This window comes from Salvelinus namaycush, chromosome 34 (genome assembly GCF_016432855.1).
Source record: "Salvelinus namaycush isolate Seneca chromosome 34, SaNama_1.0, whole genome shotgun sequence".
NCBI classification, from domain to species: domain Eukaryota; kingdom Metazoa; phylum Chordata; class Actinopteri; order Salmoniformes; family Salmonidae; genus Salvelinus; species Salvelinus namaycush.
Window position 1 is genome coordinate 21,596,055 of NC_052340.1, and position 16,678 is coordinate 21,612,732.

The 16,678-nt window shown below is 47.6% G+C and overlaps 1 protein-coding gene across 3 annotated transcripts in view; it reads left to right on the forward strand.

The window, feature by feature from the left end:
* The window catches only part of LOC120029112 (SPRY domain-containing SOCS box protein 4-like), a 47,767-nt gene that overhangs the window by 14,105 nt on the left and 16,984 nt on the right, over positions 1-16,678 (forward strand). The window contains exons 1-2 of one of the 3 annotated variants that reach the window (XM_038974424.1): positions 6,957-7,054; positions 15,504-16,379. In XM_038974424.1, the coding sequence (XP_038830352.1) occupies positions 15,671-16,379 (709 nt within the window). In that variant the 5' untranslated portion in view covers positions 6,957-7,054; positions 15,504-15,670. Of the gene's footprint in view, positions 1-6,956; positions 7,055-11,787; positions 11,943-15,503; positions 16,380-16,678 lie in introns of those variants that run through there. The other 2 variants (XM_038974423.1, XM_038974422.1) reach the window with 2 other exon arrangements.

Here is a 16,678-nt window from a genome sequence, read left to right on the forward strand (position 1 = left end):
AGAAATCTGGATTCCCAATGAAAATCCATTGAAAGGAGTGACCTCAAAACAAAAAAAGAAATCTGAATGTTTTGTCCTCGGGGTTTCGCCTGCTAAATAAATTCTGTTATACTCACAGACATGATTCAAACAGTTTTAGAAACTTCAGTGTTTTCTATCCAAATCTACTAATAATATGCATATCTTCTGGGGATGAGTAGCTGGCAGTTGAATTTGGGTATGCTTTTCATCAAACGTGAAAATGCTGCCCCCTATCCTAGAGAAGTTAAATGGAGGAAAGGCAGGTAATGGAACAGGGATTTTTCAAGAGGCACTTCCTCTTTTCATAAGAGGCACTTCCTGGTTGGATTTCCTCAGGTTTTCGCCTGCAAAAACAGTTATGTTATACTCACAGACAATATTTTGACAGTTTTGGAAACTTTAGAGTTTTCTATCCTAATCTGTCAATTATATGCATATTCTAGCATCTGGGCCTGAGAAATAGGCAGTTTACTTTGGGAACGTTATTTTTCCAAACATAAAAATACTGCCCCCTAGCTTCAAGAGGTTTTAACTGACTTGCCTAGTTAAATAAAGGTGAAAAAAAAGAAGAAATCTGCAAAATCGGCGTCCAAAATTACCGATTTCCGATTGTTATGAAAACTTGAAATCGGCACTAATTAATCGGCCATTCCGATTAATCGGTCGACCTCTAGTCTGGCGGAAACCTGGCACCATCCCTACGGTGAAGCGTGGTGATGGCAAAATCATGCTGTGGGGATGTTTTTCAGCGGCAGGGACTGGGAGACTAGTCAGGATTTGAGAGAAAGATGAACGGAACAAAGTACAGAGATCCTTGACGAAAACCTGCTTCAGTGTGTTCAAGACATCGGACTATGGTGAATGTTCACCTTCCAACAGGACAACGACCCTAAGCACACAGCCAAGACAACACAGGAGTGGCTTCGGGACACGTCTCTGAATGTCCTTTAGTGGCCCAGTCGGAGCCCGGACTTGAACCCCAATCAAACATCTTTGGAGAGACCTGAAAATGGCTGTGAAGCAACGCTCCCCATCCAACCTGACGGAGCTTAAGAGGATCTACAGAGAAGAACGGCAGAAACTCCCAAAATACAGGTGTGTGAAGCTTAAGGATCAAGGCTGTAATCGCTGCCAAAGGTGCTTCAAGAAAGTATAGAGTAAAGGGTCTGAATAAGTATGTAAAAGTGATATTTCAGTTTATTTTTTACTACATTTGTCAACCTGTTTTTGCAAATCATTATGGGGTATTGTGTGTAGCTAGCTAGATGAGGGAGAAAAACAATTTGTTTTTTTGAATAAGGCTGTAACGTAAAAATTTCGACAAAGTCAATGTCTGAATACTTTCTGAATGCACACCGTTTGCCTGCGCTTTGTTTGATCAAAATGAATTCACATGCATCATTACCAGTCGCCAAGGCTTTGTGGAGTACAATTAACTGACTGCTCCAAATGAGTTAAATTACTGACAACAGGTGGAGTTTAGTGAAGGTTTACTGAACGTGCATCCTTGCTCTAGTTCTCGGTCTCGAGGGTTCTCGGAGGCTCAGGGCTTCAAATGTCTGATTTCTCATTTTAATAACAATCTCTCAGTATTTAATTACTTTAATTATTCCTGTTATCAGTGATGGGCCTGTAATGTGCTCTCTGCCAGGGTGGACCAGTAGTGGTTGGAACAGAGCCCCATGTCTCAGGATTGTGTTCTTATAGAGTCCCTCTGTCTGTAGGCTCATGCTGTCGTGTCTGGTGGGCCAGCTGGGTATTTTGGGAGCTAATTTACTGTCTCTCTCATGGGGGTGGTGGGGAAGGAGGGAGCGGTGTATGAGATGCACCCAGGGTGATTCATCTCCATGCTGCATTGGCAAGACATGCAGATTTTTATTTTGTTTCACCATTTAATGTTTGTGCCTACGACGCTATTCAGCCCGGCACTTGCATACAAGTCAAGTACAGTCTGGGGGAGAAACGCACCCTGAGTGTTTTGTGGAGAGATTAAGAAAGAGCACAGGGTTGAAGGGAGATAGAGGTCTCCCCAGTGGCTCACACTGATAAATGGCTCGCCCCTGTCTTCCAACTGACATAGAAATGTCAAATCATTGAAAACGGTACTCACTCTTCCAGCCTCTCTCCCCCTGACCTGCAAAACACTCAATTGTACCATAGGGTTTTCCTCCACCACCACCACGTCCTATAAATTGCATTCCCAAGTGCATGTGAGCTAAATTGAAGCAGCCTCAGTGCTGCTATGATTGTCTTTTCTAGAATTGGAGAAGACAGAAGGTGGCAAGGTGAGGTCTGTCATACCGTGCCATTACATGCTGTTGGTTAGGGTTGTGATGATTTAGAAATGTTGGGTAACTATTAATTGTCATGCAAAATAGCCACAGTTGTCATTTAAAAGAATGTTTTATTGGAGTACATCATAACGCTACAACTTAATAAATACAATAAATTACCAACTTTACCTGCTTCATGTAAAAAAACGTTCTTCAGTTATTTACCTGAAGTTTTTTGTTTACTGCAATAGGCTTGCTGAGAGTCACTGTGCTTTTTATGATGATGATGATGTAATGTTCTGTAATCACCAGAGCAGAAGTTTTGCCGGTACGGAACTGCTATTGGGTGAACTATATCTACTTGGAAATAATATATCTACTTGAAAAAGTTCATGGTTATTGGCCATAATTGTCAGTTATGCGATTAATGTGGCAGCCCTGCTTGTTGATACTGTAGCAGGAAGACTGCTTATTTGGGAGATAAAACAGCCTACACCAATGGATGGGACCTGATCTGCAGTCAAATCAAAGCAGCTTCCCACAGTTTTCTCTGATTTAGCCCAGTGGGCACATATGAGCTTGATGCAGCACAAGCCAAATCATCATTGTCTTGATGTAGTACATACCTGCTTTTGTGTGTGTGTGTGTGTGTGTGTGCCAGTCATTTAGGGACTTACCTAAAGATAATGACTTGTTTTAGTGTTGAGAGAAACCAGGACCCCAAACAAACAAGGAGGAATCTGACCTTTTTTTCAGTTTGTTTTGCTGTGACCTTAGTGGAATTATCTTTTCAATGCCCATTCAACTCTCATACCGGTCTGTCCACATAAAGAGTGGTTATCGATTTAAGTGCTAGAGTCAGGGTAACCTCGGCGTGTGTATAAGGCAGGGGGGGCACAGTGGAATAATAAAGACCCTTACTGAAGAAGATTCAGTGGGTGAATGAGGGGGAGGAAACAGGTGGTCAATTGTAAAGGAAGAGCAATAAGAGAGAGTCAACTCTAGCTGTTCCAACCTGCTGCCCATCTCTCACATCTGTTTCTTTTTGCCTGTGGGCCTGGTGAGCTGGGAGAGATGTCCCCTTTAATCAGTAGATCAGTCATGATGATGCTGGACTTTGGGCCTGAGGGAAGGGCACTGATCTGCCCAGCATGTCCAACTTCTCTACCCCCCCCCCCGTATGATGGGGGGGTAGAGAATTTTCCGTATGATATGATGGGGGGGTAGAGAATTTTCCGTATGATTTTCCGTATGATGCAAAGTGCCCTCGATATATCCCTTATGCACTATAGTCTGCCCTGCTATGGAAACATTTGCATGTATGCTACATGGATCTCAGATTAAGATTCCTAAAAGGTTGAATTGTTTTTTTTCTTAAGTCCTTTTTCCTGTTCATTTGATGTAGAGTATCCTTTGGATTAATCTCCACATGAATGTGAGAACCACACCACTTTCTCTTGGAGCACACGGGCATACCTGGAACTCTTTGAACAAAACGCACTACCTTTTTTGTGTAGTGAAAAGGATGCTGTTTCTATTCAGCTGTGTAACTGTTAACAAGACTCTGCTCATACAATCTTATTTTTATAGTCTATGAAAATGCAGCTTTACAGCAGCAGCCAATAGATATCACATCCTGCTCCCACTGCTTTAACTTAAGTTTTTATTTAGCGACTTAGCTACCAAACGGCCTGCTCTCCTATCCTCATTTTGCGTAATTGCTGCTGACTGCTGGAGACTGAGGGAGAGTGAGCGGGGAGATTGTGGGAGAGGTGAAAGTAGCTGTAATGAGAAAGGCGTGATGTATTAATCAGGGTTGACATCTCTCATCCCCTCTAGTCTCATCAAGTGGCTGAGAGCCCCCAGTTCCACCCAGCAACATCTGGAGACTCAGCAGGTGGATAAACTCCCAATTAGAACCAGGTTTCCACCTAAGTGAAACCGGAGGCTGCAGCACTTTACACAGCTGATGGATGTAGTCTTGGCTGGGTAGTCTAGTCTCCAGTGGTTCATCACGTGGTTGAGGATGGAAGTTACTGCTGGTTTGGTGTTTTGGATTTGTTAAGTGTGTGTTTGGGTCTATTTTGCTGGAAGGTGGAAGCAGCAGGGGCACCGTGAGGATAGGTTTGTTGTCTGGAGAAGTGTGTGTCTGTGTGTGGAGGCTGGGAATTATTCTGTACACGAGAGACCTTGTAGTCACATTGTGATTAGAGGCCTGTTTGCCTGAGGCTGAGAAATGTACTATATCGACGGAGTCATTTCATCAATTCCGCCCCGGCCTAATGGCCAATTTAGCCAGCAAACGACAGGCGTTGAGGCACTACACACCTGGTTAACGTTTGAAGAGGAGTCGCCTGAACATTTGATGAACATTGAGATTGCAGGCCTCCCAAGTGCCGCAGCAGTCTAAGGCAGTGCTTGAGGCGTCACTACAGATCCGGGATCGATCCCAGGCTGTGTCGCAGCCAGCCTCGACCGGGAGACCCATGAGGTGACGCACAATCCGTCCAAGTTAGGGGAGGTTTTGGCCAGCCGGAATGTCCTTGTGGCATCGCGCTCTAGCGACACCTGTGGCGGGCCGTGCGCATGCATGCTGACGCGGTCGCAAGGTGTATGGTGTTTTGTCCGACGCATTTGTGCGGCTGGCTTCCGGGTTAAGCGAGCAGTGCGACTTGGCAGTGTCGTGTTTCGGAGGACGCATGGCTCTCGACCTTAGCCTCTCCATAGTCCGTACAGGATTTGAAGCGATGGGGCGAGACTGTATCTACCAATTTGGATATCACGAAATTGGGGAGAAAAAACATTAAGATTGTGACGCCTCATGAATATGGTTTCTCTCTCCATATCTCGCTCTTTCTGACTTAATGACTTGGTTCATTGGTATTGAGCTATTCTCAATAGGTACAGATTATCTTCTGCCTACAGCAGACTGGTTATGTAGTGGTTAGAGGATTCAGTCCTGTGATCTGGTCTGAGTGTCTGAAGTGTCTAGTGCAGAGCCCTATAAAAGTAGCCAAGTGTACTGCACATCCAGGTTAGTGAAGTCCCTTACCCTTTTTATTTATTTTTTTATTTCACCTTTATTTAACCAGGTAGGCTAGTTGAGAACAAGTTCTCATTTGCAACTGCGACCTGGCCAAGATAAAGCATAGCAGTGTGAACAGACAACAACACAGAGTTACACATGGAGTAAACAATAAACAAGTCAATAACATGGTAGAAAAAAAGAGAATCTATATACAATGTGTGCAAAAGGCATGAGGTAGGCAATAAATCGAATAATTACAATTTAGCAGATTAACACTGGAGTGATAAATCATCAGATGATCATGTGCAAGTAGAGATACTGGTGTGCAAAAGAGCAGAAAAGTAAATAAATAAAAGCAGTATGGGGGGTGAGGTAGGTAAATTGGGTGGGCTATATACCGATGGACTATGTACAGCTGCAGCGATCGGTTAGCTGCTCGGATAGCAGATGTTTAAAGTTGTTGAGGGAGATAAAAGTCTCCAACTTCAGAGATTTTTGCAATTCGTTCCAGTCGCAGGCAGCAGAGAACTGGAAGGAAAGGCGTCCAAATGAGGTTTTGGCTTTAGGGATGATCAGTGAGATACACCTGCTGGAGCGCGTGCTACGGGTGGGTGTAGCCATCGTGACCAGTGAACTGAGATAAGGCGGCACTTTACCTAGCATAGCCTTGTAGATGACCTGGAGCCAGTGGGTCTGACGACGAACATGTAGCGAGGGCCAGCCGACTAGGGCATACAGGTCGCAGTGGTGGGTCGTATAAGGTGCTTTAGTAACAAAACGGATGGCACTGTGATAAACTGCATCCAGTTTGCTGAGTAGAGTATTGGAAGCTATTTTGTAGATGACATCGCCGAAGTCGAGGATCGGTAGGATAGTCAGTTTTACTAGGGTAAGTTTGGCGGCGTGAGTGAAGGAGGCTTTGTTGCGAAATAGAAAGCCGACTCTAGATTTGATTTTGGATTGGAGATGTTTGATATGAGTCTGGAAGGAGAGTTTGCAGTCTAGCCAGACACCTAGGTACTTATAGATGTCCACATATTCTAGGTCGGAACCGTCCAGGGTGGTGATGCTAGTCAGGCGTGCGGGTGCAGGCAGCGAACGGTTGAAAAGCATGCATTTGGTTTTACTAGCGTTTAAGAGCAGTTGGAGGCCACGGAAGGAGTGTTGTATGGCATTGAAGCTCGTTTGGAGGTTAGATAGCACAATGTCCAAGGAAGGGCCAGAGGTATACAGAATGGTGTCGTCTGCGTAGAGGTGGATCAGGGAATCGCCCGCAGCAAGAGCAACATCATTGATATATACAGAGAAAAGAGTCGGCCCGAGAATTGAACCCTGAGGTACCCCCATAGAGACCCTCAGGTTTACTAGGTCACTGTTTGACTCTTAATAGCGCTACACTCAAGTGTAGTACCTTACATTTTAGCGTCCTTATCTTTCACCTCCCAAGGCTCCTCCTGCCTTATCCCACGTCACTGTCTAGGCCCGTGTCCTGTCTTCTACTGGTTGTCTCATTGGATCCTCTCCTCCAATCCACTTTTAAGAGGTGAGGACCGCAAGTAATGTTTCCAGACACTGTCTATGTACTGTCCTGATTCTACCTGCTGCCTCATTGGCTCCCTTCTGTTTTTCCTCAGGAAGTAGGCAGAACCACTGTCAAGGGATTGACCTGTTCTTTTAGGACTTGGTGATGTGGTGATTTGCTGTGGATGCCAGCTCTCGGATGGATTAACAAGTGAGCTCAGCCACAGCCAGCATAACTCGGCTACTAATCATTTGCTCCTCACAGTTGATGTACCCAATTCCTTTATTGTTCATTGACTGCATTTCAGACCCATTCAAAGTGTAAAATGTGCACAAAACGAGTGGATTTTTATTGTATTTTTTAAAATTAAACTAGGCAAGTCAGTTAAGAACAAATTCTTATTTACAATAACAGCCTACCCCGGACGATGCTGGGCCAATTGTGCGCAACCACATGGGACTCCAAATCACGGTTGGTTGTGATACAGGTTGGTATCGAACCAGGGTCTGTAGTGACGCCTCTAGCAGCGATGCAGTGCCTTTAGACCGCTGCGCCACTTGACCTTCCTGACGCAACAAAAGTGCAGAGATGAGGTGCTGTCGTTTTATTCAGAGATACTAATAAAATATCTTGGACATGTCATGAAGCCAATTGGCTCAGAGTGCTTTTGATTGTTCATTCCTGTTGATGGAGCCACCAATGAGATTGTTCCCGTTTCTGTTACCCATGGGGCAGGGTGGGGAACCTGATCAGACCAGTTTGGGCTTACCTATCTGCTCGCCCAGGTAACCAGAGCCTTCAACTTGGGTACCTATTAATATTTGAACAGGGCTCAGCCCAAACAGCTGAAATGTTCTGTGGACCTGGAGAGAATGTCTTGGGTTTTAACCAACTGTATGATACTAGTACCACAAAGACAATATACAGTGAGTGCTAGACTACGTTGATAACCCACGTCCCCCCCATTGTGGATTTCATTCTAGAGCATTATTTGTCCATGTACCCCAAGCCCTTTATAAATTGTATAGGAGGTTCTCGTCTCGTGCACTAGATCTACCCATGTGTAGCATCAACCTGCTACTCAAACCTGTTTTTCTGGGCTGCTTTGTTGCCAGTACAGTGCTATTGTGTGATGACAAGTCATTATCTGTAATCTATCCATTCATTTGCATAACTGTTGGCTGATGGGATGGATGTGTGGCTCTGGCAAGGCAGGCAGCTGAATTGTAGCACAGGGATTTTGAGTTTACAAAGGAAGCGTATGAGAAGGAATAGACGGAGTTGTGAAAGAGGAGACACCTGCTGACCTTTCAACTTGACTGACCTCGTGTTAATAGCACCTGGGTGTGTGTACTCGACCCAAGTGGATTACGCCTCTAGAATACACCTTGAGCTTCCAGTAAAACAGCTCCTGCAAAGTCTGACAGGACTTGGAACAAACGGCTTTGTCTGTACTGGGGCCAGGTTTCAAATACTTCACTATCTGGATCCAACTTGTGGCAATGCATCTACTGACCCCCAGAGCAGTGCTAGTGTATGATGCCTGTCTGATCTTCTGTGATCCAGCTCTATAGGGAACTGTCCATTCTGCTCTCAGCTGTGTGCATATCTGGAGGAGCTGGATTACAGAAGCAGTGGGTAAGGGGGTGCTATTGTGCTCTTCAGTCTCCTTTTGTATATGAGATGGGAAGTCATTTGGACTAATGGCCTCATTGACCAACCCTGGCTGGCAACTCCCTTTTGATCTTTGCTGTGAAGTGATTCATATTCACTGTCTGTGGGTCTGTTTTAAGAGATAAAAGTAGCACCAATCTGTCAAGATAGCTGTTTGTGATGACGTGTTACTATTTTATAGCTAGCGTCCTGCAAGGTTCATAATGGTTCTACCATTCCTCTTCCTCTGCAAAACGTGTTCTGTTGCTCTTTGACTGCTTTCCCTCATCTATCCACCTTGTCTTCCTCTCCCCCACCCTGCCTTCCTCGTCTTGAGCCATCTCTTTCCCTCATCTCTCCACCTTGTCCCCCTCATCCACCCAGCCTTCCTCGTCTTTAGCCATCTCTTTCGCTCATCTCTCCACCTTGTCCACCTCTCCCCCACACTGCCTTCCTCGTCTTTAGCCATCTCTTTCCCTCATCTCCCCACCTTGTCCACCTCTCCCCCACCCTGCCTTCCTCGTCTTTAGCCATCTCTTTCTCTCATCTCCCCACCTTGTCCACCTCTCCCCCACCCAGCCTTCCTCGTCTCTAGCCATCTCTTTCTCTCATCTCCCCACCTTGTCCCCCTCTCCCCCACACTGCCTTCCTCGTCTTTAGCCATCTCTTTCTCTCATCTCCCCACCTTGTCCCCCTCTCCCCCACACTGCCTTCCTCGTCTTTAGCCATCTCTTTCTCTCATCTCCCCACCTTGTCCACCCTCTCCCCCACCCTGCCTTCCTCATCTTTAGCCATCTCTTTCTCTCATCTCCCCACCTTGTCCACCCTCTCCCCCACCCTGCCTTCCTCGTCTTTAGCCATCTCTTTCTCTCATCTCCCCACCTTGTCCACCCTCTCCCCCACCCTGCCTTCCTCGTCTTTAGCCATCTTTCTCTCATCTCCCCACCCTGTCCCCCCCCTCCCCCCCCCTGCCTTCCTCATCTTTAGCCATCTTTCTCTCATCTCCCCACCTTGTCCACCCTCTCCCCCACCCTGCCTTCCTCGTCTTTAGCCATCTCTTTCTCTCATCTCCCCACCTTGTCCCCCCTCTCCCCCACACTGCCTTCCTCGTCTTTAGCCATCTCTTTCTCTCATCTCCCCACCTTGTCCACCCTCTCCCCCACCCTGCCTTCCTCGTCTTTAGCCATCTCTTTCTCTCATCTCCCCACCTTGTCCACCCTCGCTCTTCATGTTAATGATCAATGCTCCCTTCTTTGTTTGGTGCTGTGTTTTGACAGTTGTGAGACAACGGTTGTTACTAGCTAGTTGACTGACTCATACATGGTTGACTGTATTTTGTCAACATTGTGTGTTGAAATGGACTGGAATGTAGACACACGCAGCGGGGTTGAAAGGGTTTCCAGCCTGTGCTCTGTGCTGGCCTCAGGACTCCTCACGTAGCGATGCGGTCACTAAACAGGAGCCCATGTGAAAACAAAGCAATGGAACAGACACATCTTAATGTACTCAGAAGCTGCATTGGGATTTTTATACAGTGCATTTCAATTTATTAGCTGGTGGTTGTAGAATCTGTGTGCGGTATAGACTTGACTCTGCTCTCTACAGCTTGTGTGATTAAGCCACCCCAGATTGAGGAAAGGGCATGGTGAGAGGAATGCCACTCTCTAAAGTGTGTGGGAGTAGAGATGGTGGGAAGGCTTTCTTGTCTCTCATGGGAGAAACATGAGAGGGAAAGGGGATGGATAGGCACTGAGAAGGGTAGCGAAGAGGCGGGCATGGTTGCAAAGCTGAACAGTGAGAAGGTTAGATGGGAGAGGGTTGAAATGTTAACATGAACAAGTATGTCTTCATGCTCTCTCCATGCTTGGAAGGTGACGTCTGTGAGAGGAGTAACGTGATACAGCTCTCCCACCATCATTCTGCTCTCCCTCTTTCTCCCTCAGTTTGCCTCTTCAGTCTCTCCTACTGAAGTAACACTACAGTGCTCTCACTCACATGAGGCTGTCTCTGCAGCAACCAGCGAAGTACATTCCAGCCAGGGAGGCTTTCAGCTCTGAGTGGCATGTCTCTTCTAGGCGGCGTGGTCAGTGGCATGTCTCTTCTAGACGGCGTGGTCAGTGGCATGTCTCTTCTAGACGGCGTGGTCAGTGGCATGTCTCTTCTAGACGGCGTGGTCAGTGGCATGTCTCTTCTAGGCGGCGTGGTCAGTGGCATGTCTCTTCTAGGCGGCGTGGTCAGTGGCATGTCTCTTCTAGGCGGCGTGGTCAGTGGCATGTCTCTCCTAGGCGGCGTGGTCAGTGGCATGTCTCTCCTAGGCGGCGTGGTCAGTGGCATGTCTCTCCTAGGCGGCGTGGTCAGTGGCATGTCTCTTCTAGGCGGCGTGGTCAGTGGCATGTCTCTTCTAGGCGGCGTGGTCAGTGGCATGTCTCTTCTAGGCGGCGTGGTCAGTGGCATGTCTCTTCTAGGCGGCGTGGTCAGTGGCATGTCTCTTCTAGGCGGCGTGGTCAGTGGCATGTCTCTCCTAGGCGGCGTGGTCAGTGGCATGTCTCTTCTAGGCGGCGTGGTCAGTGGCATGTCTCTTCTAGGCGGCGTGGTCAGTGGCATGTCTCTTCTAGGCGGCGTGGTCAGTGGCATGTCTCTTCTAGGCGGCGTGGTCAGTGGCATGTCTCTTCTAGGCGGCGTGGTCAGTGGCATGTCTCTCCTAGGCGGCGTGGTCAGTGGCATGTCTCTTCTAGGCGGCGTGGTCAGTGGCATGTCTCTTCTAGACGGCGTGGTCAGTGGCATGTCTCTTCTAGGCGGCGTGGTCAGTGGCATGTCTCTTCTAGGCGGCGTGGTCAGTGGCATGTCTCTTCTAGGCGGCGTGGTCAGTGGCATGTCTCTTCTAGGCGGCGTGGTCAGTGGCATGTCTCTTCTAGGCGGCGTGGTCAGTGGCATGTCTCTTCTAGGCGGCGTGGTCAGTGGCATGTCTCTTCTAGGCGGCGTGGTCAGTGGCATGTCTCTTCTAGGCGGCGTGGTCAGTGGCATGTCGATCCTGCTCTTTTTTTTTTCTCTCGCTCCACTTGAAGCACAGAGCAAGCGAGACAGGATTGTTTTGTAATCGTTGGGAAATACTTTGTGGGATCGTGCTTAGCCCCCTTCCTCGCTCGCTCCCTCTTTCTTCCCCTCCCTCTCTCCTTCCAGCAGCTGTTTTCCTGTCATAGCTGGGAACTGACTGAGGCTAGACTGTTTTCCTGTTGTGACGTCACTTACTGACATACTCTTTTTCTATCCTATTTCTCTCTCTGTCTTCCTCTCTCAATCCACTGTATTCTGGCCGTAGTTGAACAAGGCATCCAGGAAAAGTCTGAGATTCCCTCTCTCCTCCTAGTGTTTGTGTACACATTGCCTTGAGTCGTGAGAAAGCTAAATGCTGAGACCAGCTTGATTTTGGATATCGCTTCGCATGGTAAGAAGTCTCTCTGTTTTTCTCCATGTTCCCTCTCTTGCTCTGTCTCGTTCGTGTGTTACTGTTGCGTTCAAGCTGCGTTGTGCTAAAGACACTCAGTATAGGGAATATCAAATGAAGGGAGCTTTGTGGTACTCTATCATTCCACAGCTGTTTGGCTAACACGCACACAGAGAGAGCGAGGAAGGCACTTCCTCTAGGGTTGGGATGAGAGATCATTAGCTGTTAAGATGTGCTGTTACACAAGTCTGGAGAGTGATTGAGTCAGTCTTTTTCTGTCCTGTGAGACGATGTGCTCTGCTTTTAACAGTAAACTGTAAAGCAAACTCACTATCAAGATGTTATACTCCAAGTCTTAAAGTATTGGATTTCACCGTGGCTCTCTCACTGTAACAGTATCCTATGGTTTGTCATACTTGCGCTGCGGCAGTGTACTATTATTCAGTCTCACAGTAAATCCCTCAGTGTTGTATTTAAGTTACTGTTAGAGCAAGTCATATTTGTTAGGTTGAGTGTGTACGACTAGGGATGTGCTTGCCCTATCACCTAACAGTTCAGTCACACCTCTCTGCTAGTCCTGGCTCAGATGGACTGGAACACTGAAATAGCTCAGACTCCGCCCACCTTGTATCAATGGACTTATTCTCGGACTCTCACATTAATAAACAGTGTAACCCCTCATCTTCCAATACGCAACATATCACTCTGGTGTTTTCCCCTCTGCTCAATAGTCATTTCTAGAGAGGTTGGGCTCCAGTAGAGTTGTATTGATCCCCCAGCCAGCCAATGGCCCGTGACACAACACAATGTTATGCGAATCCATTTATACTGAGTTAGGACTGTGTGACGGACATCTGCTCTTCCACGAAGCACATGAGATGGTGGGGAGGAACAAGGGATGGGGAAGCACCACTATCTTGGCAATAAGGGATGGCACGTCGCTGAGAGAGAGGAGAACTAAGGGGAGATGGAGGATAGGATGTCAAATTCTCTTGGAATAAGAGAATCTGCAATTTAAAAGCTCTCCAACTCAGACGGTGTGCGTGTGCAAAACTACATCTGTTCATGTCTGTTTTCTGTGTATGTGTCGGTTCAAAGCTGCTGTCACTCGTTTGATCTAGCTATAATGCGTCTTCAAGGTATGTCTGTGTGGCCTTGTGTTGTCCGGCCAGTCTGTGTTTTGATATGCTGACAACAACACTGCCAACGCCAGCCAGCTAGCAGTGGCCTACATGCCAGCTGCTCTAACCTATACTAACAGAGAGGTCTGCTAGAATAACTAGAGATGTTCCTATTCCACTCCTTTACCCGTCATCTACCCCCTTTCCTCTGTTCATCACTCCATATTTCCTCCCTTAAGGCACGGACACACCGGTAGCGTTTGCCGACAGAGTACTTAGCACCTCTGAACCGAGTGTGAGCCATAATTTGCAATCCATGTAGAATCGCACTAAAACGTTTGGCATTGACCCCTAAAACACATTGCGCCGAACAAATGGTGTAGCGGTCTAAGGCACTGCATCTCAGTGCTAGACGTGTCACTACAAACCCTGGTTTGATTCCAGGCTGTATCACAACTGACCATGATTGGGAGTCCCGTTGGGTGGCACACAATTGGCCGGGGTAGGACGTCATTGTAAATAAGAATTTGTTCTTAACTGACTTGCCTAGTTAAATAAAATACTAATAATGAACGACAGATTGACATTCGTCACGGTGTTTGCGCTCCCTTAGACCCATCTCCCCTTGTGGGCTCGCATCTCCCTTTCACTCTCTACCACCAATTTCCTCATCCCTCTTTCACTCATCTCATCTCCTGTCATATCTCTCCCTCTCTCTCCCACATTTCGTCTCCTCCGCAACTATATTCAAGAGGAGATAGAGGCCCTGGATAGTATAAACACCAGATGGTTTGGGTGGGGGGTGTGTGTGTGTGCGTACCTTCACACACTGGCCAAAGGGGTCAAGAGTGCACACACAGAGATTGGACTTCACACACAAGGGCACATGTGACTGCAGACATCTTGGTAATGAAGTTGAGGTCAGCAGGAGAGTCACTCTGTCCATTATGCACCATTTGATTTCTCTTTCCTCTCTTCCCTCTTTTTAGTTTGTCATCTAATTGTCTGCTATGGTGTTTTCCCCGTAGGGGTCATATGATGACGAGTACCTTCCCTCAGACTAGACACACCACTCATTACAAAAGATGCGCTAGCTCAGTCAGCAAACAAGTGTCTGTCTGTTTCATACACACAGAGGCAGAGTGACTGTGTCTGATGGTGCAGCGCTGTGATCAGTAAGTCAGTGGGCCTCATTACATTGTGATAAATAGCACCCTTCATTCCAGCACAAATGGCATCAGGAGTCATTTATAGACTTATAAATTAATAAATATGTAAATCTTAGATGTGTAGCTTTTATTTGTGTAGAGCCTGCACAATGTAAATGAGGTCTGGAACACACAGGCACGTACGTCCTACTTCACACAGACAATAGTTTGTCAGTGTTTGTTATGTGGTTTAAATCTGGAGCTGGCTAGCCACCTCTGTCTCTCCCCTTGGTGTTTGGGTTCAGAGTGTGACCTACTCCCTCCATTGTGTCTCCGCAGCAGCTCTGCTCTCACAGGGAGGTGCAGGGTGACAGTTAAGGGTTCTCTCTCTGTTCTCTGGAAGCAGAGTAGGTCTTGTTCCTCAAAAACAGGGAGAGAGTGTTTTTGGAACAAATGTTGGAACAGCTGGGCACAGGGCTTGGTAACAGGGGTGTCAGTGGGTTTATGGGAAATGTAGTGGCAGGATGACTGTGCCAGAGATAATCATGTAAAATCGGTCACTGTAACTGACTGTTTTGAAATCTTTGTTGTGGAATGATTTCTCAAATCTTTTTGGTCTTTAGTCTCCACTCCTTCTGAAAGGGCCCTCATAAAATCTGAATCACCCAGAGTAATGTTAGCGTTCTGTCTGAATATCCTTCCTTTTTAAGAACACACACAGGCCTTTTCATTGTGTTTGTCGTGTTTTGTTATACAATGTATGGTCCTCTCTGTTCAGTATCTGGTGAATGTGTGGTTAAAACTGAGCAGCTACATTTCTGGGGGTGTGCAGTCTCGTTTGGTGCATAGTTTGTGAAAGTTCATGTCGTGTTTGACACATGCACACGCAGTGTCTGTAGGGGTGGTGCCCTTGGCGTGTGAGGCTGGTAACGTCTTTGACTGAGTCTAGAAGAGAAGAGTTCATCCTCCCTTTTTGTTGCTCAGATGTTCCCCCCCCCCTTCTTCCAGAGAGCTGTTAGGAACTACAGAGCAGCCTGAGGCTGTTTCAGACTGATACATCTCTTTCTTTCTCTTGTGCTTCCTCTCCTCCCCCTTTCTCTGCTCTTTTGACTGTTTTTATTCTGGGGGAAGGAAGCCTGCTGCATTAGCCTGTCTGAGTTGAATGTCGATATGTAAGGAAAAGGGCTTTCATTGTGTTGTCTTGCCATTAGTGCTGTGTGTAACAGGAGTTTGGGAAAGTGAGAATATGTCATGATAAAGTCAACTAATGTTTTCTTCTGTGTCTCCTGTAGGAGCGAGGTTCCTCTGACAGTGGACTGAGTGTCTCTGAGAGCGGCTCTCAGCCAGGGACGACTGCCCTTCTGGCCACAGCGCCCATGAGGTAACGGCGAGAAGTCCCATACCACCCTCGCTCCGCCCTCCACCCCATCTCCCTCTATCCCTCCATCCCTCTCCAGCGATGGGTCAGAAGATCTCGGGCAGCATCAAGTCGGTTGACGCACGGGGCGAGCCCTCATATCGGCCTGTCCGCCGTGAGCTGCGGGGTCCAGACTTCTGCCGGCCTCCTCGTCTTGACCTACTTTTGGACATGCCCCCTGCAACCTCTGACCTGCAGCTCCACCATGCCTGGAACCCAGAGGACCGCTCGCTCAACGTCTTTGTCAAGGAGGACGACAAGCTGACCTTCCACCGCCACCCGGTGGCCCAGAGCACCGACTGCATCCGTGGCCAGGTGGGCTACACACGGGGGCTCCATGTCTGGCGGATCCACTGGCCGGCGAGACAACGAGGAACACACGCTGTCGTAGGGGTGGGCACGGCTGACTCTCTTCTACACTCTGTGGGTTACACAGCCCTGGTGGGTTCGGACTGTGAGTCGTGGGGCTGGGACTTGGGCCGGAACAGACTCTACCACGACAGTAAGAACCGGCTGGCCTCCACCTCGGCACCAACATACCCGTGTTTCCTGGAGGCAGACGAGTCGTTTGTTCTGCCGGATGCCCTGCTGGTGGTGCTGGACATGGACGAGGGCTCGCTCAGCTTCATGGTGGACGGCCAGTACCTGGGCGTGGCCTTCAGAGGGTTAAAGGGCAGGAGGCTGTACCCTATCGTCAGTGCCGTGTGGGGACACTGTGAGGTCTCCATCCACTACGTCAATGGACTGGATCGTAAGTCAATGTCCTTATGGCTTGACAGTGGGAAACATCTTTCTACCCCCCTCTCTTTCTGTCTACCCCTCTTTCTTTCTGTCTACCCCTCTTTCTTTCTGTCTACCCCTCTTTCTTTCTGTCTACCCCTCTCTCTTTCTGTCTACCCCTCTCTCTCTTTCTGTGTTTATTCTCTGCCTACATTATATTGTGAGATTTTCTGTAATCTGTGCTGTAGCTCAAAGAAACTATAATATCAGAACGTCAATGGTGCATTATGTCTTAAAGGTGCTCACTTTCTCTCTGGCTCTTGTTTAGAA